The sequence below is a fragment of the Lampris incognitus genome, chromosome 11 (genome assembly GCF_029633865.1).
Source record: "Lampris incognitus isolate fLamInc1 chromosome 11, fLamInc1.hap2, whole genome shotgun sequence".
NCBI lineage: Eukaryota > Metazoa > Chordata > Actinopteri > Lampriformes > Lampridae > Lampris > Lampris incognitus.
In genome coordinates this window covers 8,978,929-9,006,520 of record NC_079221.1, presented here as the reverse complement: position 1 = coordinate 9,006,520, position 27,592 = coordinate 8,978,929, and the positions used below count along the sequence as shown (strand labels likewise).

At 48.0% G+C, this 27,592-nt stretch overlaps 1 protein-coding gene across 3 annotated transcripts; it reads right to left on the bottom strand.

Annotated features, from left to right (window-relative positions):
* Nucleotides 1–237: 237 nt before the first annotated feature.
* Nucleotides 238–27,275, bottom strand: gpr156 (G protein-coupled receptor 156). Of its 3 annotated transcripts, XM_056289774.1 has the most exons (10): nucleotides 27,062–27,275; nucleotides 22,919–23,074; nucleotides 17,057–17,184; nucleotides 14,646–14,781; nucleotides 13,090–13,200; nucleotides 11,687–11,812; nucleotides 7,836–7,931; nucleotides 7,368–7,604; nucleotides 4,396–4,554; nucleotides 238–2,029 (listed from the first exon to the last, which is right to left on the bottom strand). In XM_056289774.1, the coding sequence occupies exons 2-10, from the start codon at nucleotides 23,039–23,041 to the stop codon at nucleotides 674–676; spliced, it is 2,472 nt and encodes an 823-aa protein (XP_056145749.1). In that variant the 5' UTR covers nucleotides 23,042–23,074; nucleotides 27,062–27,275; the 3' UTR covers nucleotides 238–673. The 3 variants fall into 3 exon arrangements, with proteins under 3 accessions (XP_056145749.1, XP_056145751.1, XP_056145750.1); XM_056289776.1 differs by lacking the exons at nucleotides 238–2,029; nucleotides 4,396–4,554; nucleotides 7,368–7,604; ... (5 more) ...; nucleotides 22,919–23,074; nucleotides 27,062–27,275 and adding exons at nucleotides 18,494–20,267; nucleotides 20,739–20,849; nucleotides 21,675–21,940; XM_056289775.1 differs by lacking the exons at nucleotides 238–2,029; nucleotides 4,396–4,554; nucleotides 7,368–7,604; ... (4 more) ...; nucleotides 17,057–17,184; nucleotides 27,062–27,275 and adding an exon at nucleotides 18,494–20,267 and having other exon boundaries at nucleotides 22,919–23,068.
* Nucleotides 27,276–27,592: the final 317 nt, after the last annotated feature.

Sequence of the window (27,592 nt, the reverse complement as noted above, 5' to 3'; positions counted from 1 at the left end):
ACAGTGAGGAGTTTCACCAGGGGGACGTAGCGCATGGGGGGCGCCCCGACTGACCAGAGGAGGCGCTAGTGCAGCGACCAGGACACACACCCACATCCGGCTTCCCACCCGCAGACACGGCCAATTGTGTCTGCAGGGACGCCCGACCAAGCCAAAGGCAACACGGGGATTCGAACAGGCGACCTCCGTGTTGGTAGGCAACGGAATAGACCGCCATGCTACCCGGATGCCCTAAAATCAATCAATCAATCAATCCCCCTTTGTCTCATTTGTGTCCTTATGGTGCAAATGTAAAAATACAAGACAGTAAACTCTCTTCATATAGAATGCAAGAAAAACGACAACACATGAATATTGAAAGCTACGGACCATTTCCCTTCCAGCCTGCCATGATGGAAGCAGATTAGTATAGTCATCATGTATACGAGATTTTATTCCACTTCATGCCAACTCTGCACGGTTTTTTCCCCCCAGGACATACATATAAATTCAGTCAGTGGAAATATTCTGGCCACCTAAAGTCAAGTCAAGTTTATTTGTATAACCCAAAATCACAAGGCAGTCCCGAAGGGCTTTACAATCAGTGCAATATACGACAAAGTGCACTTACTGAAGAAACAACTGGGTTTACACATGATTTAGCCTCGTAGTCCTTAAACAACGCACATCCCGCTCACACAAAGGTGGGTTTGAGGTCCTCTTTGAAGACCACTGGGTGCGGGGAGCGGTAGAGGCCAGGGAGGTCTCCGTACTCGCTGTCGGAGGAGTCGGAGGAGCTGTCTGAGGACAGGAGGGAGCCCCGCTGCAGACAGGAGTCGCAGTAGGGGCGGTGGTAGTAGCAATAGTCTGTCGAGCTGCTGGAGTCGGAGTCCCAGGAACCGCAGGAGTCTCGAGCGGGCCTGCAAAATGGCCCGCGCTCCCCGGACGCTCCCGCATCTGATGGAGCCGCGGGGCTGCGCCTTGAGCACCTGCGAGGCCCTGAAACGCACCTCCTGCACCTCCTCATTGCTGGATGCTCCGCTGCGCCATCTTCCTCCTCCCCACTGTCTTCTTCCTCCTCTTTTATGTCAGCGTGGTCAAGGTGGAGGGGGGCGGCGGCGACCCTGTCAGGTTGTGGAGGCATTTTAGAAGGATGCTTGTCCGTCTTCTGGACTTCACCATTGCTCCTCCTCTCCACGCAGCTCAGGGTATCCGAACCCAGATAGAAGCAAGCCGAGGGGCCTCCTCTTGGTGAGTGGAAGGGGGGCCGCCGTTTCCTCATGGCGTAGGGGGAGATGCTGGGGTACTGGAAGAAGAGAGGTAGATGAGGGGAGCGTGGCGCACGGAGGGAGAGGGGTGAAATGGGGGAGGTGTCGGTGATGTTTAGTTGGGAGGGTCTCTGGGACACCCAGACCTGACCGGGAGAGCGGAGCGTCGATTCCACAGCGGCATCCACACTCAGCTCCTGCAGAATCTCCTGCAGCTGCTCACTGCTGACGAACCGCCGGTTGTTACGACAACCCAGTGTTTCCGCTGGCAGTTTGTTTCCGACATAGTTCGACGGGGATGTGGGGATGGTCTCTCCTGCTGCCATATACCCCGTCTTGGGTAAACCAGAGGACTGCGAGGACATGGGACGCAGGAAGCCGTGCTCCACCTCCCCGCACTCTCCCACATCAGGGCACATTGCGCTGCTGCCTGGGAGAGGAGGAGAGGAAGTGGGGATGGTGAATGTGGAGATCGGGGTGGGAGCAGGGGGAGGCTCGGGGATTGGTGGAGCAGTGGATCGAGTGGTAGCATCAGTGGGGTCGGGGGAGAGAAGAGGAGATGAGGCCAAGGAGGAGAGGAAAGATTGGGCTTCTCGCTGATGGAGAGGTGTTGAGGAGCCCTCGGACTGCACCGCTGTGGTCTGCGTGGAGCAGGAGTTGAGGTTGGTGGCAGAGGAGTCCGTCTCCTGGTCCTCGCTGGGTTGCATGGCTGACATGAGGTGCAGCAGCTTATCCTTGGCATTGTTCACCTGCTCCTGAAGACTGTCGATAACGGCGTTCTTCTAAGTAATGAAACAAACAAAAAACATGCACGCAAAAAAAACACACACCACGCATTAACACTTATGGATAGACAGAAAAATACTTAGATGTGGAGAAATTCTTTTGTCCTGTGGATTTATTTCTGTATTTATTTCCATCCACCCATCCATCCATTATCCAAACCGCTTATCCTGCTCTCAGGGTTGCGGGGATGCTGGAGCCTATCCCAGCAGTCATTGGTCGGCAGGCGAGGAGACACCCTGGACAGGCCGCCAGGCCAGCACAAGCCCCCCCCCCCCCCCCCCACACACACACACGTTCACACCTAAGGACAATTTAGTATGGTGTATTTATTTCATCTTTCGATTTGAGAATTCTTCTTTTTTGGGGGGGGGGGTTCTCCCCCTTTATCTCCCCAATTGTATCCGGCCAATTACTCCACTCTTCCTGAGCCATCCCGGTTGCTTCTCAACCCCCTCTTGTTGATCCGGGGAGGGCTGCAGACTACCACATGCTTCCTCCGATACATGTGGAGTCGCCAGCCGCTTATTTTCACCTGACAGTGAGGAGTTTCACCAGGGGGATGTAGCACGTGGGAGGATCACGCTGTTCCCCTCAGTTCCCCCCTCCCCCTTGAACAGGCGCCCCGATTGACCAGAGGAAGCGTTAGTGCAGCGACCAGGACACATACCCACATCCGGCTTTCCACCCGCAGACACAGCCAGTTGTGTCTGTAGGGATGCCCGACCAAGCCGGAGGTAACACAGGGATTCGAACCGGCGATCCCCGTGTTGGTAGGCAACAGAATAGACCGCTACGCTACCCGGACGCCCAATTTCATATTTCTGTGTGGAGCTCATTCTGCAGTTGTTCATGATTATGTTCACCTGATGACTTTGGAGGGTTGAATCTGGATTTACACAAACACACTCGCCCCCAGTGCTACAGATTAAATCATGTTTGGGAGAAAGCCGAACACGGCAATAATATTCACCAAACTTTTAAGACTAATCGACAACCCACAAATAACCTCTACATCTAGGAGAATGGGAACAGTGCATGAAAGGATTTCTCTTTACTGGCTATGCTGTGCAGCATAAAGGGGATGATACGAGTACAGGTTCATGATAGAGGGCAAATTTGGGGTATAGAATATTCTGGCAATGAAAATAATGTATCAGCTTGATATCTGGCCAGGATTGATCAGAGGGCAAGCTCTGTCAGCAAGGTCCTCGACATCAACCAAGCTGAGACAAGAAAATGGACCAGGTGACCTGTCCTCAGCCCAAAGTGCTTCGGAAGCGACTGCGGCTGGAGTGAGGTGGGTGACGGGAAACCACAATAATAATTTTTGACAGCTGTTAAATAGAAAACACAGCTAAGAAATCCTGCACATACTGGCTAGCTAGCCAACTGTTGGATGCAAGTAGCTTAGACTGTTGTTTTTGTTAGTGGACCACTTTCACCAAATGATTAAATCACCACCTTTTCAGCAAGCGGCCAAGGTGACGGTGATGGAAGAAGTATATGTTAGTCTATGTGTGTGTGTGTGTGTGTGTGTTCTTGTCCACAATTCAACTCTGTGTGTGGCTGCCCACAGGGTGTTGTGATGCGTCTAGTGCAGCAGTGAGTAGCTGGAGCCAAGGTGCATGTGTTATTCCAACCTGCTTGCAACCCTCCTGCTTTTAGCCCTCTGCTGCTGGCTAGCCCTTGTGGCGAATAGAGAAGCATCCTAGCGTGTAAGCCTTCCCTTGCCAGTACATAGGCTCTCCTTCACCAAGACCCCTGCCAGGCCTCCCCGCGGCCACACATGGTAACTGGGGTATTGCGGCCCCGAGCTAACTGGGCAGGGGCTCTTGGAGCAGCAGTGGGCCCCACAGATATGGTGTACAGGCCCACCCTGGTGGACGTGCCCTGGCACCTATCAACCACTGCCCTGCTGCCTTGTGGGTGAGTCTGGGGAGACGAAAGGCTAAGGGAGCTCACCCCAACAGAAAAGCAAGCTGTGGCGGCACGCTTTGAGGCAGTTTCTGAAAAACTGGATTTCCGGCAGCCTCCTGCGGTTGTGCGGAGGTGTCAGTCGTCCAGGGGTCCCCCTTGCCATCGGAACCATCTCCTCTACAATCAAGTCGGTGGCGTTGGGAGAAGCACGCCCCCCATGCCACTTTAAAAACCATCTCTGCACAAGTATCTTCTTCTGCCACCTGAGTCCTAAGTCCTCTATGTTAGTGATGTTTTTTTCATCCATTTTCAACCCTTCAACTGAAAAATGTGTCGGCTACAATTGCCCCCTTGTCGAATTGCCCTTACTTATTGCTCATTGCTGGCAGATTTTGCCCCAGATTTGCCCCCCGTGTATCATCTGCCCCTAAGGGCTGGGCAGTACCTCGGTGAGGAGCTTCTTCATGGAGTTGTTCTCCCCCAGCAGGTAGTAGATCTCATCCTGGCTGTAGATGGAGGGCTGGCTCTTACTGGGGCTGCTGAAATACTTGGCCATCTGACTGGGGTTGTTGTGCTCCTCCTCAAACTGCCTCCACTGGGTCAGCTGCGTGTGTGTGTGTGTGTGTAAAGGAAATTCAAGAAGTTTAATGGTGGTTAAGTTTTAATGGCGAACCCAACATTTGAAATATCACATGAACCCCCCCCCCCGCATCAATGTACCCAACAGCAGCCCTGGGTCGTATTCAAGTGCCATAATGTGACCCTCAAATTAGACCACAAACTTCTAGATCAACACGTGAGAACTGTGAGGAAAATGAGATCTACGATCAAAATGATCAAGTTAATACTAAAGTGAAAATACTTTATAGGTCCATCTGTACAAAAAGAAATTGCATCTTTTGGCACGCCTACATTGCCCAATTGGGCAACGCACAGAATAAATAGAATAAAAGAGCAGAGCATAATCACCCGGGGTAGTTGGGGGTGGAAGTGCCTTGCTCAAAAGCTGCATCTGGGACCAGCCACAAATGACCAAAGAAAGCTTGTGTGTGTGTGTGTGTGTGTGTGTGTGTGTGTGTGTGTGTGTGTGTGTGTGTGTGTGTGTGTGTGTGTGTGTGTGTGTGTGTGTGTGTGTGTGTGTGTGAGAAAGGGGAGCATGTTTGAACATGTTTTGTAAGTGGGTGGATGAGATGGGAAATGAAAGTCCTGCTACTAATGAGAAATACAGGAAATATATAATATACCATGTAATACTGTACAATGACAATAATACTGATATACTGTATCATCATACAATATATACTCCTCTCACCCTGGAGAGTATAGTGTGATACTGTATACTCTATCATATATCTTATGATAGAGTATACAGTATAGATAGATAGATAGATAGATAGATAGATAGATAGATAGATAGATAGATAGATAGATAGATAGATAGATAGATAGATAGATAGATAGATAGATAGATAGATAGTGGTTTTTTTTCCCGGAAACCTGTCAATGGTGTTGATAAGAGTGCTCAACTAATGAGGAGCGGAATGTCAATATAGATGTAGGAAAAAATTTTTTTAATACATGTATTAAAATTTTTTTCCTACATATATATATATATACTGTATATATATATACTCTATCATAAAAGTCTATATATACTCTCTCTCTCTCTCTCTCTCTCTCTCTCTCTCTCTATATATATGTATATATACTCTTTAAAAGTTTGTGTGTGTGTGTATATATATATATATATATATACACACACACATACATATAAATGGTAACAATACACCATACGATAGAATAACCTTGATTTCTAAGACCTTGGCGCAGGGAGCATATCGCCAGATGTGTGTTTCAGGGTGTTAATCATTGTCAAAATATTTCCCTCCCTCTATTCTAACCACGCTCACCAACCACTCACTTACATAGTCATTAAATGTTTGGCACAGCCTTTACTGTGTTGACTCACAAACCACCTATGCGTGAGTCACACTCCACCGTTAGATGAGAGACTCCCATACAGGCAGCGCTGCAGAAGAGTCACCAGGGGCAATATAGGTCGTAGACTTGACAAAACAGTGAGGAAAACTGATACGGCTGTATATCTGTCAAACATCTGCCTATCTGCGGTTCCTGTCCAGTAAATTAAACTCACGTCTGTTTATGGAATGCTGGCTGCCCGGCATAGTGGGGTCTTAATGAGTTGGCATGTGGCTGCAGCAGTTGCAGTAGACAGTGTCTCTGTTTCATGTAAAGATTGGCTCAATGTGAGAAATAAAATCCCTTTCGTCAGAGTTCCCAGCTCAAGGAACATAAAAAAAAACAAGGGCACATAGTGTAATAGATGTGAAACACAACCCTTTTTGCAAAATTGTGTGTACTGCTAGTAAAGAGTTGGAGATTTTGAGAGCTTTCCCGTGCATTCGCTGCCAGTTGTGTCATGCACACACATACATACACACCTAACACAATCCCAAACAGTGGCCTTGAGACGTTCTTGTGAACAGAGCGATAGAGGGTCACTGTCTTGAGTTTGTAATTGGAAGTGGGACTAGTATGACTGCACATTTTCCATTGAGTAGTTAACGTTCCATATTATTTACATCATATCCTGACTGGACTCTTAGCACTGACCCTGTCAGATAGATGCTTTTGCAGCGGTTCAACAGAGCTAAAGCTAGCTCATCTGAACTGTGTTTTTAGCGGGCTGACAAATCAGAAATGCTTAGAAATGTTTATCGAAAGATTAGTTTGTGTAAGCAGGTTAAAGGGGATAGAGCATGTCACCCACCCCCCACCAAATCTTTTTAAAAAAAATCCAGCCAGATGCTAAAGCTAAATGTGAGACTAAACGTGAGTCCGTTTGCGGGTGACTGGATTAGAGGCCAGCTTCTTAGGCATAAATGTAGTTGCTGGAAATATGAAGATATCAGGTGTCCCCCCCCCCCGCTTTTCTCTCCCAAATTGCGGGAGAGAAATCACCCCACTCTCACCCCATTCTTAAGAGCCATCCCGGTCACTGCTCCACCCCCTCCGCTGATCCGGGGAGGGATGCAGACTACCACATGCCTCCCCCCATACATGTAGTCACCAGCCGCTTCTTTTCACCTGAGAATGAGGAGTTTTGCCAGGGGGACGTAGCACGTAGGAGGATCATGCTATTCCCCCCAGTTCCCCCTCCCCCCTGAACAGGCACCCTGACTGACCAGAGGAGACGCTAGTGCAGTGACCAGGACACATACCCATATCCGGCTTCCCACCCGCAGACACGGCCAATTGTGTTTGTACGGATGCCCAACCAAGCCGGAGGTAACACGGGGATTCAAACCAGCAATCCCCATGTTTGTAGGCAACCGAATAGACCACCACGCCACCCGGACGCCCCAGCTGTCTTGTGCTTTAAATTTTTTCACTCACCTGAGGCACAAACAGCAAGCAGTTTGTGGCCAGTGTGCATATGAAGATGGCTCCGGCCACAGAGCTGTACACCAGGTTGGGCCAGGCCTGCAGGAAGACAGACACGGGGACGGCCACCGCCGTGGACAGAGTGACCAGACTGACTGCCGATATGATAGTGGGTGACTGGTTGACAGGAGGGTGGCTGACGTTACTCGTCAGCCCAGCTAAATAGGTCCCATAAAGGAGAAGACAGCCCTGTAAAGAGATGCAAGGACAGAAGAGACGCACAGGAGAAAACATTAAAGCCGGACAAAAACAGTAATCAGATTCAACTTTCCATGTCTAAAAACTTGGAACATGGCATACATAATAAACTATTCAACAACAATTTTTCACATGTAATCAGGTCATCAAAAAGCTAAAATTTACAGTTATACAGTTGAAGTTGAACTGTTGAATATTGAAAATGAATTCGAAATGACTTGCCTTTAATACGGCAATAAGGATAACCCACAAGTTTGAGTATACTGAAGAACAGGAGTCCAGCTGAGACAAAGAGTAGGAAACTTCTTTTCCCACCACCTAAATCAATTGAAACCACACAGTCAATAAGTGGCAAAGATTCCTATTCATATATGGACCAACAGTCACTTCCTGTAAAGGTCTTCACAATACCGAAGACTGTCAGTCCCTCAAGGAGTTTAGGGCTTTGCAATTCCAAGCTTTTGGACCAAATTAAATGTACAACCTTTTGATGCTCTCTATCGCTGGTGTTATTTAACATAATAATTAATCGATGAATATCTAAACCATGAGCACTTTTGAAATTGCCTTCAATGTTTACTGTCACTAAGAAACCAGCCGCTGAGGATGCACAAGCCAGTGCATTCTTAGTGCTGGTCCCAAGCACAGATGAATGGGGAGGGTTGCGTAAGGAAGGGCATCCGGCGCATCATAAATCAGATTTCCATACTGGATCGGTCGAGGCCCAAGTTACAAACGACTGCCACCGGAACTGTTGGCCAGCAGGGTGCCGGTGGAAACTATGCTACTGTTGAGCGAAGGAGAAGGAGAGGGGGAAAGCACGCCCAGAGGCAGTGGAAGAGGAGGAAGGGTAGGAGTGTGGAGGTGAGAGTCGGAACTTTGAATGTTGGCACTATAACTGGTAAAGGGGGAGAGCTGGCTGATATGATGGAGAGAAGGAAGGTAGATATGCTGTGTGTGCAAGAGACCAGGTGGAAGGGGAGTAAGGCCAGGAGCATCAGAGGTGGGTTCAAACCCTTCTACCATGGTGCGGATGGGAGGAGAAATAAGGTAGGGGTAATTCTCAAGGAAGAGTATGTCAAGAATGTGTTGGAGGTAAAGAGTGTCAGACAGAGTGATGACTATGAAGCTGGAAATCGAAGGTCTGTTGATGAATATTATCCGTGCATATGCCACGCAAGTTGGGTGTGAGATGGAAGATAAAGAAGAATTCTGGAGTGAGTTAGATGAAGTGGTGGAGAGTCTACCCAAGGAGGAGAGAGTGGTGATTGGAATGGACTTCAGTCGGCATGTTGGTGAAGGGAACAGAGGTGATGGGTAAGTATAGTGTCAAGGAGAGGAATGTGGAAGGACAAATGGTGGATTTTGTATAAAGGATGGAAATGGCTGCGGGGGATACATATTTCAAGAAGAGGGAGGAACACAGGGTGACGTATAAGAGTGGAGAAAAGTGCACACAGGTGGACTATATCTTATGTAGGGGGCGCGATCTGAAAGGGCTTGAAGACTTCGAGGTGGTAACAGGGGAGAACGTAGCTAGGCAGCATCGGTTGGTAGTGTGTAGGATGACTTTGGAGATCAAGAAGAGTGAAGGCAGAGCCAAGGATCAAATGGTGGAAGTTGGAAAAGGCAGACTGTTGTGTGGAGTTCATGGAGGAATTAAAACAGCCACTGGGTGGTAGTGAAGAGTTGCCGGTTGGCTGGGCAAGCACTGCAGGAATAGTGAGGGAGACAGCTAGGAAGGTACTTGGTGTGTCATCTGGACAGAGGAAGGAAGACAAGGAGACTTGGTGGTGGAATGAAGCACAGCAAAGTATACAGAGGAAGAGGTTGGCAAAGAAGAAGTGGGATAGTCAGAGAGATGAAGAAAGTAGACAGGAGTACAAGGAGATGCGGTGTAAAGCGAAGAGAGAGGTGGTGAAGGCAAAGGAAAAGGCGTATGGTGAGTTGTATGAGAGGTTAGACACTAAGGAAGGAGAAAAGGACTTGTACCGATTGGCTAGACAGAGGGGCCGAACTGGTAAGTGTGCAGCAGGTAAGGGCGATCAAGGATTTATGTAGATGGAAATGTGTTGACAAGCAAGGAGAGTCTGTTGAGAAGGTGGAAGGAGTACTTCGAAGGGCTGATGAGTGATGAAAATGAGAGAGAGAGCTGACTGGATGATGTGGGGACAGGGAATCGGGAAGTGCAGCGGATTAGCAAGGAGGAAGTGAGGGCAGCTATAAAGAGGATGAAGAGCGGAAAGGCGGTTGGTCTAAATGACATACCTGTGGAGGCATGGAGATGTTTAGGAGAGATGGCAGTGGAGTATTTAACTAAATTGTTTAACACAATCTTGGAAAGTGAGAGGATGCCTGAGGAGTGGAGAAGAAGCATACTGGTACCAATTTTCATGAATAAGGGTGGTGTGCAGAGCTGTAGTAACTACAGAGGTACAAAGTTGATCAGCCACAGCATGAAGATATGGGAAAGAGTAATAGAAGCTAGGTTAAGAGGAGTGGTGATGAGTAGCGAGCTGCAATATGGTTTCATGCGATGAAAGAGCGCCACAGATGTGATTTTTGCTCTGAGAATATTGATGGAGAAGTATAGAGAAGGTCAGAAAGAGTTACATTGTGTCTTTGTGGATTTAAAGAAAGCATATGACACGGTGCCAAGAGAGGAGGTGTGGTATTGTATGACAAAGTCGGGAGTGGCAGAGAAGTATGTAGGAGTGGTGCAGGATATGTACGAGGGCACTGTTACAGTGGTGAGGTGTGTAGTTGGAATGGCGGAGGGGTTTAAGGTGGAGGCAAAATTACATCAAGGATCGGCTCTGAGCCCTTTCTTGCTGCAATGGTGGTTGACAAGTTGAGAGACGAGATCAGGCAAGAGTCTCCTTGGACTATGATGTTCACGGATGATATTGTGATCTGTAGTGAGAGTAGGGTGCAGGTTGAGGAGAGCCTGGAGAGGTGGAGGAATGCACTGGAGAGAAGAGGAATGAAAGTAAGTAGGAACAAAATGGAATACCTATGCATGAATGAGAGGGAAAACAGCGGACTGATGAGGATGCAAGGAGTAGTGGTGACAAGGCATATGAGTTTAAATACTTGGGGTCAACTGTTAAAAGTAACGGGGAGTGCGCAAGAGAGGTGAAGTAGAGAGTGCGGGCAGGGTGGAGTAGGTGGAGAAGAGTGTCAGGAGTGATTTGTGACAGAAGGGTACCAGCAAGAGTTAAAGGGAAGGTTTACAAGATGGTCATGAGACCAGCTATGTTATATGGTTTGGAGACATTGGCACTGACAAAAAACAGGGGGTGGAGCTGGAGGTGGCAGAGATGAAGATGTTAAGATTTTCATTGGGAGTGATGAAGAAGGACACGATTAGGAATGAGTATATTAGAGGGACAGCTCAAGTTGGACGGTTTGGAGACAAAGCAAGAGAGACAAGACTGAGATGGTTTGGACATGTGTGGAGGAGAGATGCTGGGTATATAGGGAGAAGGATGGAGCTGCCAGGGAAGAGGAGAAGAGGAAGACCAAAGAGGAGGTTTATGCATGTGGTGAGGGAGGACATGCAGGTGGCTGGTGTGACAGAGGAAGATGCAGAGGACAGGAAGAGATGGAAATGGATGATCGACTGTGGCAACCCCTAACGGGAGCAGCCGAAGGTAGTAGTAGTAGTAGTAATAATAGTTTTCTGTCAGTAAGGAATTTAGCGTGAAAATTTATGCAGCACACAGCATTTTGTATCATCGGCATAGTGCTGAATGAATTTTACACAATATCAATATCAATATATATATATATATATATATATATATATATATATATATATATATCATGATATTTTCTTACATATGCAAAAAATACCATGTTGGAGAATCCAAATGAGGTTCATCACATTGAACTGTTTGGTAATGTTAAGTATAATATCAAACCAAAACTAGTTTTCGAATAATACTCCCTTAAATATTTCAGACCTCATTTTGGGAGAAATTTAGGTCGTAAATGATGATGATAGTAATCATGCCGTCATGAATTTAGACAGCAAAATTGTGGATCGTGATGCGACAATGTCTGAATTTCACCTTGACAACAGCTCCAATGGATCGGGAGCATCGGATCGGGTCGGTGAGGTTCCAGGCTGCGAGGAGCAACATGTCCACTGAGATCAGCAGGCCCACCATGCCCATCAGCTGGATATCTCTGATGATCTACACATAAACAGAGGACCGAGTCACACATTACAGATGTGTATATACCCAGACAAACACAACTCTTAGTGCCTCACATGTAACAGAGTCTGTATACTAGAAACTAGAGCTGGGAGTCAACAGGAACCTCTTGATTCGATATTATAATGATATTTCAGTGCTGATTCGATAGAATTGCTATTTCACAAAAATCGCATTATGAGGAATATTAAGATTATTTCCCCCCCCCACAAATTGTACCCAGCCAATTACCCTACTCTTCCAAGCCGTCCCGGTCACTGCTCCAACCCCTCTGCCGATCCGGGGAGGGCTGCAGACTACCACACGCCTCCTCTGATACATGTGGAGTCACCAGTCGCTTTTCACCTGACAGTGAGGAGTTTCGCCAGGGGGACGTAGCGCGTGGGAGGATCACGCTATTGTCCCCAGTTCCTCCTGCTCCCACACAGGCGCCCTAACTGACCAGAGGAGGCACTAGTGCAGCAACCGGGGCACATACCCACATCCAGCTTCCCACCCGCAGACAGGGCCAATGTGCTTTGTGCATAATTGTAGTCCACTGACTTCCGGGTCTACTGCAGCGGTTATACCAGTTTCCTGTTTGTTGGCATGCGCTATTGACAATGGCATATTTTCACGATGCCTGCAAGATTTACCATGGATAAATGTCAACGACATGCACAGAATTGTCGACAAACTTTCACCTGCACCTACCAGCAAACGGGTGAAAAGTTTCAAGTTGTACATATCAAGTTACGTCCTCAATTATGAGGGAAACTCGCATGACCGCTGCAGTAGACCCGGAAGTCAGTGGACTACAGTTATGCACAGAGTCGATTGTGTCTGTCGAGACGCCCGACCAAGCCGAAGGTAACACTGGGGTTCGAACCGGTGATCCCCGTGTTGGTAGGCAACGGAATAGACCGCCACGCTACCCGGACGTCCGGAATATTAAAATTTGATATTACGACTTCTTTTAAGGGTCCATCCCTTCTCATCAACAGTACATTGTAAAAACTGCAATAATCCAGAGAAAAATGTACAATAAAATGCATTGTGCAAAAGCCTAAAACACGAGCATGCACCCCTGAGTAAAACATGCAAACAGTTCAAATTCAAACATCCAGAGATATAGAAATCGTTACATCCACCAAACCTCTTCGTACCATCTGTTCATTGCATGTCAGATGCTACAGTATTAAAGTAATTTCGGTTTACCATCGTGATGGTGCACTGAATTCCTTTTTAAGGTTTTAAGTCTATGGGAGTCTGCCTACCACTCTCTTGTCAGGGACACGTTGTGTGAACACCCTGTACAGTCTCCACGTCTTCCCCAAGATGGGACCAAACACCAGCGTACTGCCAATACACAGAGTCCACATCCGAGCCTGGGACAAACCATCACAAAACATAGAATCAGAAATCAGAAACACTTTATCATAACATTGTCTACCCCAGCCCACGGCAGTGCAACACAAAGACAAAAACACATATCCAAAAACTACAAGAACACATATGTCCAAGTTAACACATATATCTAAACTAAGATAAACAAATTAATAAAATAAATCACTGTCCAGGAGAACGAACGCCAGCCAGGTGACTGTCAGAACTGCCGGTCTGCATGGGCTAGCAGTTAGCTTAGCCTGCCCGCTTCCGTGTCCTGTTAGACCGCCCTCGGTGTTTCCTCTTCAGGGCACAGCTCCAGGCAGGGCCGTGGTCCCTGGGCCGACAGGGCACAGCAGACCAAGCTCTCCCAGCCATCAAACGAAGACGGGACAAAGACTGCATGGACGGTACTGGGTGAGGCCGCTGCAAACGTGAATTCGCGCCGCCGTCTCCCCTCACCGTCTTCTCACAGACAATTTTTTTTTTCAATTTAATTTTTAAGTTTCCTTTGTTAATTCCCATGGGGAAATTCAATTACTGCAAATTAACCCATCCTAGCCGGGCTCTGTGTAGCTAGGAGCAGTGGGCTGCCGCCTTCATGCCGCGCCCGGGGACCAACTCCAGTTCTTCTTTCCATTGCCTTGTTTCAGGGGGACAGACAGGCGTATAATCCTGCATGTCTTTTTGATGGTGGAGGAAACTGGAGTATCCGCAGAAAACCCACCGCAGACGCGGGGAGAACATGCAAACTCCGATGACCTGGAGTGACCCCCAAGGTTGGAGAACTACTAACCACTGGGCCACCGTGACACACAATGCTAATTTCCCATTCAGTGCGTTTACATGACCAGATAAGTTGAGCTACGGTTACAGCTCGATTAGGCCATGTAATTTGACTACTGTCGTTGTCCCAGTATACAAGAACCGGAGGAGAATCGATTTATTAACGGACGTATGTCCAACCCCTGTACAGTAGGTGGCGATATGCAACCTTTCAACTGGTTGCTATTGGACCTTCTTCCAGTTGACCCATTGCATGACATACCAATCCATACATGTACTTCAGGATATTCAACTCCTTTAGCTGACGCAACACAAAGTTTGTCTCCTCGTCTGTCCAGAAATGCATGGTTTTCGCTCTAGCACTCGACTTCCGGATGAAAGACCGCCATGAGAACTATGGATCATGTGCAGGACGCCAAGGCCAGTTCGAGGCCGATTGAAGCGTATACATGCCAGAGTAAATCGATCCCCAACCGCATTGACTCGGTGTGTTAGTCCGACTCCGACAAATTCGATGTAGTACGATTTCAGTCAGACTAACACATTTACATGTATTTTAAAAGTCCAGTTTTAGTCGGACTAACACGGTAATCGACTTTCTCTAACATCATGTAAAGGCAGTCAGTGTGACGGTGGTTGCAGGGCGGAGGGGGCTGGTTACCTGTAGCACGGCCCTCGATTCGCCACCTTGTGAAAACGTTCGTTCGTCGATGGCGAAAAGGAAGCCGCTGCTGTACGTCAGTACACTTCCACAGAGAGTTAGCACGTTCAGGTTTGGACTGGACATCTTAACTATCCTGATACAGGACACACGCACACAGCAAGAGAGAGACACACACACACACACACACAAACATACAAGAACTTGATGCATTTTAAAGTATAGTGTCAACTGCGGGATATCAAGTCACTGCAGCATTACCAATATGAGCAGCATACACTGTCAGATTGTTGCTTGTTTAGTTTGATGTTTGTCATGATGATAAATGAGTTCACGTAACGGTTTGTTCTGATTTGGGGTACTTTAAATCTCGCTGGTCTGTCTCTAGCTGTTAGACTGGCTATGTTAGTATATGGTTTGGAGACAGTGGCACTGAAGAAAAGAGAGGAGGCCGAGCTGGAGGTGGCAGAGTTGAAGATGCTAAGATTTCCCCCCCCTCCTCCCTTTTCTCCCCGATTGTACCCGGCCAATTACCCCACTCTTCCGAGCCGTCCCGGTCGCTGCTCCACCCCCTCTGCCGTTCCGGGGAGGGCTGCAGACTACCACATGTCTCCTCCAATACACTCTCAGAAACTGAGGTACAGAAGAGGTACACTTCTGTGCTCATAGGTACATTACAGCAACAGAGCTACAATATTGTACTTTGCAGGATCAGATATGTATCGTTCCATAAGCTGAAAGGTAACAAAGGTACTTAAAAGACAATGAAGTACAATTACGTGGGTACATTATTGTACTTCAAAAAGGAACTGCCCCAGCGACAAGCATTTGTACCCACTTAAGTACACACTGGTACTTGTTTTTCTTAGTGTGTACATGTGGAGTCGCCAGCCGCTTCTTTTCGCCTGACAGTGAGGAGTTTCTCCAGGGGGGCATAGCGTATGGGAGGATCACGCTATTCCCCCCAGTCCCCCCCCCCGAACAGGTGCCCCGATCGACCTGAGGAGGCGCTAGTGCAGCGACCAGGACACATACCCACATCTGGCTTCCCACCCGCAGACACGGCCAATTTTGTCTGTAGGGACGCCCGACCAAGCCGGAGGTAGATGCTAAGATTTTCATTGGGAGTGATGAAGAAGGACAGGATTAGGAACGAGTACATTAGAGGGACAGCTCAGGTTGGACGGTTTGGAGGCAAAGCAAGAGAGGCAAGATTGAGATGGTTTGGACATGTGTGGAGGAGAGATACTGGGTATATTGGGAGAAGGATGCTGAATATGGAGCTGCCAGGGAAGAGGAGAAGAGGAAGAGCAAAGAGGAGGTTTATGGATGTGGTGAGAGAGGACATGCAGGTGGCTGGTGTGACAGAGGAAGATGCAGAGGACGGGAAGAGACAGAAACGGATGATCCGCTGTGGCGACCCCTAACGGGAGCAGCCAAAAGTCGTAGTCGTAGTAGTAGTAGTAGTAGTCATAGTAGTCGTAGTAAATCTTCTTGCTGGTGAGAGAAGCTGGACTTCTCCTGACACTGGATGTGAGTTTTCTCTACAAACCTTGCCTGCCTTACAGGATAGGAAATAGAGGTACGATATATATAAAGATCATTTCACCAAATAATCTTAACTGCAAAATTTCAATACTTTGCCCAACTTATTTCTCTGTGTGCATTTTGAATTTCCAATTGAACATGCAATACAGTAGTAGGACAGTATGCTCTCTATGAAGGATTAATAAACACCTTGGTAAAATGAGGTAAAAACAGCTTGGTAAAAAAAAAAAAAAAAATCAGTGAAATAAAAACCCAACAAAACACTGGCTTGCCACAGATCGCCACAGTACAGCATCTATTACCAAATAACATTCCCAGACAGCATCCGGATGTGAGCCACTTCAGGCGATGATGCGGCACTGTTGGCCTTCTTCTGGCCCTGACAAAATGGATGTGAGCCTGAAGTGGCCCACATGTATAATACCAAATATGGCCCAAATATGCCAAATCAAATGTGGGCCTTTTTTGGCAAAGATGCGGTGCTCTCGGCAACATGTGATCTGGATGTGACCCTGAAGTGGCCCGTGTGGTAAATGGTGAATATGGCCCAAATATCACAAAACAAATATGGGCCACCTTTGGCAAATATGTGGCACATGCGGCATTGCTATGGCTTGGTTCTGGCCCAGATCTGGCAAACAGGAGCGGACCGCTCAAGTGCCATCATTCCACACAGTATGTGGGCTGGATGAAAGTGTCAGGTGTGGGACGGGTTTGTATTTTTAATAAAAACATTTGTTTTCATTTGTTTCAGTCTGTTGGTGTGTGTGTGTGTGTGTGTGTGTGTGTGTGTATGTGTGTGTGTGTGTGTGTGTGTGTGTGTGTGTGTGTGTCACAGATGACGGTATCTCTTTGCACTCTACCTGTTGTTTTTGAAGCGTAGGGTAAAGAGGAGGAAGCACAATGCCAGGAGGATCCCACAGGACAGCAGAGTCCAGACCACTGCACACAACACGGGGGAGAGAGACCGCTTTGGTAGCTCCATTCTCATCTGCGCACACACACACACACACACACACACACACACACAATTATTACTCGAAAACTTTCGAATATGCCTTACAGCTTTACTCCAGGATTTTTCTCCGTTAATAAACAGTTATTTTATCTTTCTGGGCCATGGAGTCAGGTTACATAATATTAACTGGCATGGCTTTTCCATGGTTGGAGACACTCTATATACTGCTAATGGGATTTTTTGACCTGGCAGGTGAACGCTGGTGCAAAGGCAAACACGTTCCTACTCAAACAAGAAAAAGGATTGAAATATGATGAGTATGTGTTAGGCGGCACGGTGGTGCAGTGGTTAGTGCGGTCGCCTCACAGCAGGAAGGTCCTGGCTTCAAGCCCCGGGGTAGTCCAACCTTGGGGGTCGTCCCAGATCATCCTCTGTGTGGAGTTTGCATGTTCTCCCCGTGTCTGCGTGGGTTTGCTCCGGGTGCTCCAGTTTCCTCCCACAGTCCAAAGACATGTAGGTCAGGTGAATCGGCCGTACTAAACTGCCCGTAGGTATGAATTTGTGTGTGTGTGTGTGTGTGTGTGTGTGTGTGTGTGTGTGTATGTATGTCGACCCTGTGTGATGGCCTGGTGGCCTGTCCAGGGTGTCTCCCCACCTGCTGGCCAGTGACTGCTGGGATAGGCTCCAGCATCCCCGCCACCCTGAGAGCAGGATAAGCGGTTCAGATAATGGATGGATGGACTATGTGGCGATGTTTCTGTTGGGCATGTAATCCAGCTATTATGCAACCAACACTGCAGTACAACAGCGTTCCCGTATCGTTTCATGTAGTTCTGTTTTAGCTTTGGTCCCAGGATCCATTTTTACAAGGGTGGGAGCTGTTTACTGCTGAGCCGACAGCACACGAGCGGCAATGACAGCTACACCTTGTTGGTAGTTCTTTGTGCCGGAGTGAGGGATAGATCGCGGAAATTCGCGGATTTCAGCTTTGAGGTTGAAAGATTTACTTTTCCAATGGTGTGCTCAGGCAGAAATTAACATTTCGTGGCTACTGTCATTAATTGTAAAGCAGTTTTTCTGGACAGCAGTCTTGTTAACACTTGAGTACTACCAAATACTTGGTATCACCTGACGCTTAATGGGAAAACTTGTCAAACATCTCTACCAGCCCTGGCACAAATTCGCAGTATGTGATTCTGCCTAGAATGAATCTGAAGTTTTCTCTTACATATTTTGTCGTGAAACATTTTGCAAATGAAACGTTAAGTGTAAGTCATGTGGAAGAAGTGATCAGACTCCTTTTACATAAATGAAACTTTATTATGGAAATCACAGTAGACTACATCACAAAAGTATTTTCTAGCACTCATGTTAAATGGAAAATATGCCACTGACAACCAAATCAGTATAACGGGGGATTCAAACGACGAGTAGAGAGAAACTCGGACGTTAGATGCAGACAGGGGGGATAATGAGAGGTGTTGAGTTTATCCCGCCGTGGTTACGTCGGGGGTTGAAGTATGGAAACAGTCTTTCGCCGAATGAGCACCCCGTGAATGAGTAGATATGAGAACGAGCGTCCACGTTGTAAAAAGAGACCTGCCCGGCCTCCGTGTCCACATACACCCCTACTCTCTGGGGCTTCTCTTGCAGTGGCAGGGCGATCGGAGGGTTGGCGAGGGCCCAGTACTCCTTCCCACTCCTCATCCCCAACGTCCAGTATCCTCCCTCGGGGCTCAGTGTGTTCCCACCTTTCCGGTTGACAGATTGGCGTCCCACCCCGATATCCCACTCCGTCTTCCCTTTAACCTGAACCTCATAATAGAACCTGCCAGTAGAGAACCCTTCCTTTCCCAGGACGCTGATGCCGGGGTAAAATCTCTCCGGTTTGTCAGAGGGTCGGAGACAGACGTCGCCATGATGGACCTCTTTCCTGTTTTTCGACAGCACCAGTTTTGGGTGAGCTGTATCCGGGTCGAGAGTCACGTCCACAGTGCACCGACGAGCCCTCTCTAGCTCCATTTCACACAACCTCTTCACTTCAGATTTGAGTTTCTCCTCCAGATGAGAGCCCGTCCTCCTCACAGCTCTCCTCACTGTCCCCACGTACAAGATGCTTTCTGCACTGGTCCCAGACCAGTCCTTGGTGGCTGGTGGTTTGGGGTAGGACATAAAACTCTTTAAGAGGTGGAGGTGGTCCTCAGTGTGAGACAACTGCTCCAACTCGCGGCTTCTCTGCCTCAGCTTGGTGATCTCCTGCTCCAACTCCTCAATAACCTCCTTAACCCTCCTCTCATCCTCCTGTTGCCTCCCTTCGATGGCCTCAACCACTTCGGCTTGGCCTCTCTGGATTAAACGCAGAAAGGCAGCAAAGATTTGCAAGCTTTCCTCGATTTCTTGCTCCGTGTTTCTTCTGCTGAGTAGCATTGCGTGTGTCATCTCATCCACTTTCTGCATTCGGTCCTGTATCATCTGTTGTACCTCGGCCTCCATTCTGGTGATCAGCGTTCTCTTAACTTGACTCTCAGTCTCTATAGACACGGTACGGTGGCCGCGGTGGTGTCTCTTAAGACAGACCTGGCACACAAACTTCTGGTCCGTGTTGCAGAACGACTCCAGCAGCCTCTCGTGTCTCTTACATACTCTGTCCTGCATGCTCATCACAGGGTTGATGAGACGGTGTTTCTTAAAGGTGCCAAGGATCTGGTGGGGCTCGAGGTGAGTATGGCAGTACGAAGCCAGACAGTCGAGGCAGGATTTGAAAGCCCTGACTGTCTTTCCGCTGCACACGTCACACGGCACCTCGCCCAAATGCGACAAGGGTTGGTCCACGGTGGAACTGGAGGCTCCCTCATTTTCAGGTTTCATTTCCAGTGATCTCCTGAACTGCGCGGCCACCTCGGATATGAAGGTGTTGACTTTGAGCTCAGGTCTTTGGTAGAATGTGTGCTTGCACATGGGGCACTGGGTTAGTTCACTGCTTTCCCAGTAGCCTTTTATGCAGTCCCTGCAAAAGTTGTGACCGCAGGGAGTCGACACTGGTTGGGTGAACACATCCAGACAGATGGGGCACAGGAACTGGTCCTCAGAGAGCAGACTGCCAGCCGAGGCCATATCTGGGAACATATCCAGAAATAAAACAGATGGGATTTTATGGAATAAGTTGGCCCTTGTCCTTTTAAAATGGATATTTTCTTCCTTCCCAGGAAGTCATTAAGTGAAAAGTAATGCCTTGTGAACTGTCTACTTCTATGAATAGTAACACATATGGTATTAGATTTCATCAAAGGATGTAGCACTCTAGCAAACGAGAAATGGTTTGCATGACCGCTAACCAAATTTGACACACTAATAATAAAAAGGCGTCGGTGGGGATGTTTAGCAGCTGTCTCACTTCATCACTCATTCTCTACGCAGTCTTGCCCACACAGCGTATTAGCATTAGCGTGCTATAAAGAAGTCATCAATCTGAAACACAGTGCATGTCACTTTTTCCCCTCCCCTTGAAAGCTACTACATCTGAACTTTGGAAGGTGTGGATATATGAACACGCAAAACATGAGAGAAATCAAAGCATATCAACTCACCTTTAACCTACTTGGCGTAGCGTAGAGAGATATGGACAGTGTAGGAAGTTCTGTGAGAGATGGTGATTGTGTTCCCCCCACACCGTGCTGAGTTCTTCACTACTTTAGTTTCTATTTAGAAAGTGACATTAGACGGTTTGTCCCTGCCTGATATTTCTGGACTTGTTGCTAGCCCTTCTCTTAAAGGGAACTGCGACAGTGATGGGCCTATACATAGCGTAACCAGCCTTTACCTTTAACCCTTCGCTATCTCTAAAATTCAGCGGGTCCCTCATGGTGCAATCAAAGGTTGTTTTTTTTTTTGTAGTTTTGGTTTGGCGTACATGCTTAATGTGTTACTTTAAATTGCACAAGACCGATATGACCTTCACGTTGATGTTTACCGTCCAAAGTTTCAGAGGTTTTCAAACAGTGGCCAATAAAATGCACTGATGATTTCGAAACATACCTAGCCATGTCTGATTTGATTTTTTAAAACAACACAGATGAAAAATCCTATCCTCTCACCCTCCAATTCATTTAGAGGAACAAAAATATTTATGCTGTTGGTTTGGCCAACACCAGTTTGGCCGGACACCGATGCTGCAAGGAATTTTTACTTCAAAACTATATTACAGATACTCTTGGCCAAGTACCACTTGAGCCCCTAAAAAAATTGATGTGGAAACGTCCATTCCAGAGGAAACTTGGGATCTAGTAATTAAGATGATACAAAATAGGTATGCACGAGGCATGGTGTAATCCAGTTTAAAGTGGTACACCACCTTCACTGGTTGAAAGAGAAACTGGCTAAAATTAATCCAGATATAGACCCAACATTTGACAGGTGCAAACAAGACACTGCCAGTCTCTTACATACGTTCTGGGCCTGCCCGAAACTGACCCAGTTCTGGCGATCTGTTTTTGAAGCCTTAGCCACTGTTTTGCATTACCCACCTGAACCTTCACCTCTGAGTGCCATTTTTGGGGTGGTTCCAGCTGGTGCACACTAATAGCCCTTTTTCACCAACGCGGTGCCGGTGCCTAATCTAGAACCGGTTCCATGCATTTCCACCGAAAAAAGACTGGTTCTGGTGCCAAAAAGCTGGCACCGGCACGGCTCCACAAAATTGCTGGTCCAGAAGTTGGAACGTCTGATGCGAGTGGCTGTGGGAAGGGGCTACCGCAACAAACTCACTGCCGCTTTGACAAATCCTGAGCGAGAGCAGCAGCAGAAAGAGGCTTCTAGAAAGCAGTGAAATAAAAGTAAATTTATTTAAAAAAAAAAAAAAGGAAAGCAGATGCGTTCTGGCCATCATGATCTTTTTTCCCCCACGGAAATTACCCCAACTCCCACTATGTAACGTTCTCTTCTCAAATCTGTTGAAATGCGGGCCAGTTCTAAAAGGCACCAAGGCAGAACTGGCTCTGCACCGGCACCGGCGCCGGCACTGGCACTGGCACCGGCACCAGCACTGTCCTGGTGGAAAAGAGATGGTACTGCCCAGGCAAACTTGTTGGCCTACTCCACTTTACTACCTAGGAGATTGATCCTGTTTCAATGGAAGGAGGCTTCCCCTCCTACTTTTGCACGTTGGATTACAGCGGTGATGCAGTCGCTGAACCTAGAAAAGATCAGATACACCACGAGAGGATCTACACCCAAATTCCACTCTCCACAGAAGCCCTCTTCAGACTTTGTGGAGGAATTGGACGCTCGCTTAGTAGCCGAAATTGATCAACTTACAATCTAGATTTCAATCTTCTCTCTTCTATCCTCTTTCCTCTCTTTATTAAATTTTTTGTCCCTGTTCTTTCGTCCACTTAATTTACACTCATTTACTTCATTACTTTATCAATTTTATCATGGTTTGGTTTAATTCAACCTAATTGACATTATCTTGAATAGCATGCCCAACAGGGTGGGAATATGGTGGGGGATTTCGGAGGGGGTCTGTGGGGAGCGGTAGGGGTGTTGGAGTTGCGAGTTCATTATTCACTCCAGGGACTGCATTGTTTGTATCTTAAAACTTAAAAAAACTATATTACAGAACAGTGTGTCTGCTAACACATGTTAGCACGGTGTGCATGCAGTGCATGGGCACATGTACGTGTACATCAGAGATATATGTCTCTATATTGTAAACTTGTAAGTGTGCAAATGAGTGTGCATGTGTGTGTGTATGTGTGTGTGTGTTTACCGTGCTGACAGTGCATAATCTCTGCAGTATGTCCAGGCCTTCCTGCTTGTTGACTCCCGAGTGGACGAAGCAGAGTTGGGAGTCACATTGGGAGCTGCAGTTGAGTTCAGACTCCATTGTCATCCCTCCAAGTCTGCCCTCTCTCACACACGCATCCTAAGCAACAAATCAGTGAAATATATATATATATTAAACAGTATGAAACACACAACTCCTTGGTAAAGAAAGCTATGACAATCATATAATCTAAAGAACAATAGTCAACAAATGCCTTTAAGATTTCATCGATATAGATTTATCCCAAAGGGAATTGGTTATATATGTGGAGTCTGTCTAGGGCGAGGCAATAATCCAGTATTATCTTTTAACGGTGTTGTATCGGGTGGAAATTCCGTTATTGCCACATTGTGATACATAGTTCTGTTGCCTAAATTAATGATAATGACACTCTATAATGTAAAATTTCTGATAAAATGAAGTCGACTATTCCAGGGAGCATTCTTTGAAAACTAGATTTGGTTCGATATCACGCCTCACATTCACGAATAGTTCAGCGTGATGAACCTGAGCTGGATTTTTAGATGATGGTGTTTTTGTGTAAAAATTTCCACCGAGCATCATGTCCTGATGCTTTTTTTCCAGGTCTAAACTTGATTGAATATTTTGACGTGCAATGCTCGTTTCCACCACTGTGTGGCGCTGTTATAAATGTTCCAGCGAGGAGACGCTTGTGGAGGGCCTTATCTCGTATCACAGTGGTGATAATAACGCACAGAACAAAATAACATTCATATTTTACGTTGGACAAAATAATAAATAAATAAAGACACATTCCAGGAAACAGCAGACACCAGGTTAAAGTGAAACTTCCTAACTCAACGGCCCAGTCAGTCTGTTATTGTGTCAAGTGTGGCTCAACACAATGCAAAATGGGAGGCCAGGACTCGGACTGTGAGACAGGAAGCCTGTGTGCCTCTGCTTATCCTCAATTTCCACGAGAATGACATCACAGAGGCGAACCGGCCAACACATGATCACACTGTAGGGAGGCATATATCTGAGTCCGCTAATGGGACACAGAGAGAGAGAGAGAGAGAGAGAGAGAGAGAGAGAGAGAGAGAGAGAGAGAGAGAGAGAATAAAGCTAGTGGTTTTCACTGAGGGTCTTGGAATATCAGGAATCAGGAACACTTTATTTGCCATTTCACCTCATGTACTTGTGCACATGAAGTGAGAGGAAATGCCGTTTCGCCCAGCCCACAGCAGTGCAACATACAGACAAAAACACATTCAAGAGCTGCAAGAACACACATATCCAAACTGACACATATATCCGAACCAAATACGTAAATAAATCACTGTCCGAGGGAACAAACGCCAGCCAGGATGACTGTCGGACCCGCCGGTCTGCATGGGCTAGCAGTTAGCCTAGCCTGCCCCGCTTCCGCATCCTGTCAGACCGCCCTCTGTGTCTCCTCCTCGGACGCAGCTCCTGGCAGGGGCTGTGGTCCCTGTGGCAACCGGACGAAGCAGACCAAGCCCTCCCAGCCAGACACCCTTGACACGCCTCCCCGCACTCCACACGACGACGTCAAAAACACCAGTCAACGCCAGGCGAGGCCGCCGCCAGACCGCCCTCGGTGTTATCGGAACCGCCGGTCTGCATGCGCTAGCAGTTAGCTTAGCCTGCCCCGCTTCCGCGTCCTGTCAGACCGCCCTCGGCGTTACCTCCTCGGGTGCAGCTCCGGGCAAGGCCGCAGCCACTGGGCCCACAGCGCAGCAGACCGAGCTGTCGCAGCCGATCCAGCGCCAGCTCTCCCAGCCATCAAGCGAAGACGAAAATTTGGACGCAGACGCGGACAAAGACGCTGCACTGACGGTAGGCGAGGCCGCTGAGAACGGGAATCCGCGCTGCCATCTTCCCACACTGGAAGCGGCTCTGTATGTAATAAGTCATCCAAGACTAGACACTTGGTTTTTCAACAGCATCGCTAAACATCACTCGACACTCTCGCCGTAGACCCATGAAGAATTTTTATAAGGATGCGCGCGGTGTGCCGTGACATGTTGCTCGTTTAATTATCCACAATCCCATAGCATTATACTCCATTACTGTGTCCTCCACAGTCCCCAAGGGTCTGATTGCTTTGCACGATGTGCAGTGATTCATCCATGTGCTGCTGAGAGCGTGTAAGGCCTACATGAGCGTAGTCTGCATGGGGTTTCGATGCTGCTTTCCACACAGGTGTGTGTTTACACGAGTGGCGTGGCACTCGGCACCACACGCCTCGTCATTTTCTATGACTAAGACTAAAACTCCCTTAGGGCTTTGGGGTACATTGATGACTGAATCCATCAAATTAGTGGGAATCGTCAGCTGTGTCAGAATTACACAGGGCAAAATGAATGACCTTGGTAAATGCGGTTTCGGCCCCAGCTAGGAAATATATATTCCTCTAAACCTAAACATGAGACACAGCTGGTTCCCGTGTCGAGCCTCTCGGGGGGGGGGGGGGGCTGAGATCATCCAGGATCAGTTTGTACAGCCTTAGAGATGTAGGCAATGAAGTAAAGTGTATGACCTATTTCTCAAAATTCATTGCCTGATGGTGTCGATAGAACAATGAGAGCTTCTGGGCAGCATATATGGGAAATGTCTGGAGTTCCTGCCTCATGTCACTTACCAAGTTTAGATCACAGTTCGGCTGCTTCCCGCAGGAAAAAGAAACGGCGCAGAGAGGCATTTCCGCCTCCCCCCCCCCCCCTCCCCCCGAGGATCCTGTGTACATAGATTTCAACTTGAAAGAAATGCCCGCCACCCTGCAGAGGTCAACAAAGGTTGGCCTACAGGCAGCCGTGTGTGTGTGTGTGGGGGGGGGGGCACTTTGTGAGCGCAGTGTGAAGGCCTATGCCCGGCCCTGACTGTTTTACCGACATGTTTTGACGGTTCAGAAGAGTGATGAGGAGTGTCTCCGTCCTTTGAAGTCGAAACCACGAAGTAATTCCTGAGCCACGTACCCGTGGCCATGGGAGAAGACTGCAAACGGCCTGCACCTTAAGCCAGGGGCGGACGTAGAGCCAGCGTGGCCTTCACTCGCTGACGTGCCTGAGGGAACGAGTCAGGGTGGGGGAGCGAGTCATGGTGGGGAGGTGGTGGTGGTGGTGGTGGGGGGGGATGCTCTCTGGGGTCTCATTTCTACTTAAGTTCATTGAAATATCACGAGTATAGTGGCTATTACTGTCAGGCCCCGGGGCTTAAAGAGTCAGACTTTTGATCCACATGGTCTTTTCAAGACGTCTTTCATATGAAATGGAGTTTAATCCACTCATTGTCCTGTCAATCTCTCGCTCCCTCTTTCAAGATTAGAGCGGTGCAACGCCGGGCGCCGGCTCAACTGCACACCGAGGGCGAATGCGAAAGGGTCGGGGGGCCAATATTGAAACATTCCTCCTCAGCCAATAATCCCTTTAGCAGTTTATTCGATAAGCTGATCAGCAGTGAGAATGTTGGTTTTTTTTTAGGCCCTGGGCAACGCGTAGCCGCCGGTCTTCCCGCCCACATGGCACCCTGGTTACAAAATGTTCCTCGCTGACGTCACTGCCCTGTATATCCATTTGTATCGTTTTATCCATCGTTCGCTCGTCTGTATCTACTTCTGCCCACGTGTGAAGCACAATGTAACTTTTTGTTGTTGTCGTTATTGTTGTTATTGCAACAAAGACAACACCACCTGCAGTGTAGCGCAAAAGATGTTTTCTGCCCCCCCGTTCGAGTCTAAAATGCATCAGTGTGAAGAAACTGTCATTTAAACACGCGTCAAACAGGAGAAAGGTTGACACCGGAGAACGTTTTACGCTATGCCAGTCTTAGAAGAGAGGCTGGTACACAATAGATAATCCCGCTTCTCGTCTCGTGTCTGTTTAAAAATCTACTGAAGTTCTCTGCTGGTTCCTACCGAAACCAGCTCCGCGGAGAATCCGCTGGAACCGCTGCGCGTCTGACTCGACTAGGAAGCGCTTCGCAAATACAGCCGAAGCAGACCAGCAGAAGTTGACTGAAATCCCACTCGAGACGACGAAAAGCTGGAGGGGAACGTGGGAGGGGGGAGAGGGGGGGGGAGAAAGAAGGTAAAAAACGACAAACCTCGATCTCCGCTGCGCGCGGAGTGTCCCGACGCCTCCGCGTTCTCGCGCCATGGCGCAGACCTCCGGCGCGCTCAGCACGGAGCGAGCTGACCGCGTCCCGTGTCGTTCGCGCCGTCCGTAAGAAGTCCGGCAGGTGTCTGTCCTGTCCTGTCCTGTCCTATCTGTCCTGTCCTGTCCTATCTGTCCTGTCCTATCTGTCCTGTCCTATCTGTCCTGTCCTGTCCTATCTGTCCTGTCCTATCTGTCCTATCTGTCCTATCTGTGCTGTCTGTCCTGCGGCGTTCTGGTTTCTCCTCACGCGCAGGAGCCAGCTGTGCCGCCGCACTTTTCATACGTATGACGCGAGAGACACGGAGCCCGCGTGGAGGAGGAGGGAGGTGTGTGTCCGTGTGTGTGTGTGTGTGTGTGTGTGTGTGTGTGTGTGTGTCCGTGTGTGTGTGTGCGCGCGCGCGCGCGTGTCATCGACGGAAGGTGTTTTGTGTGTGTTCTCGTTTATTCCTATTTGTGAGGACCAATTACAGTTTTTAAT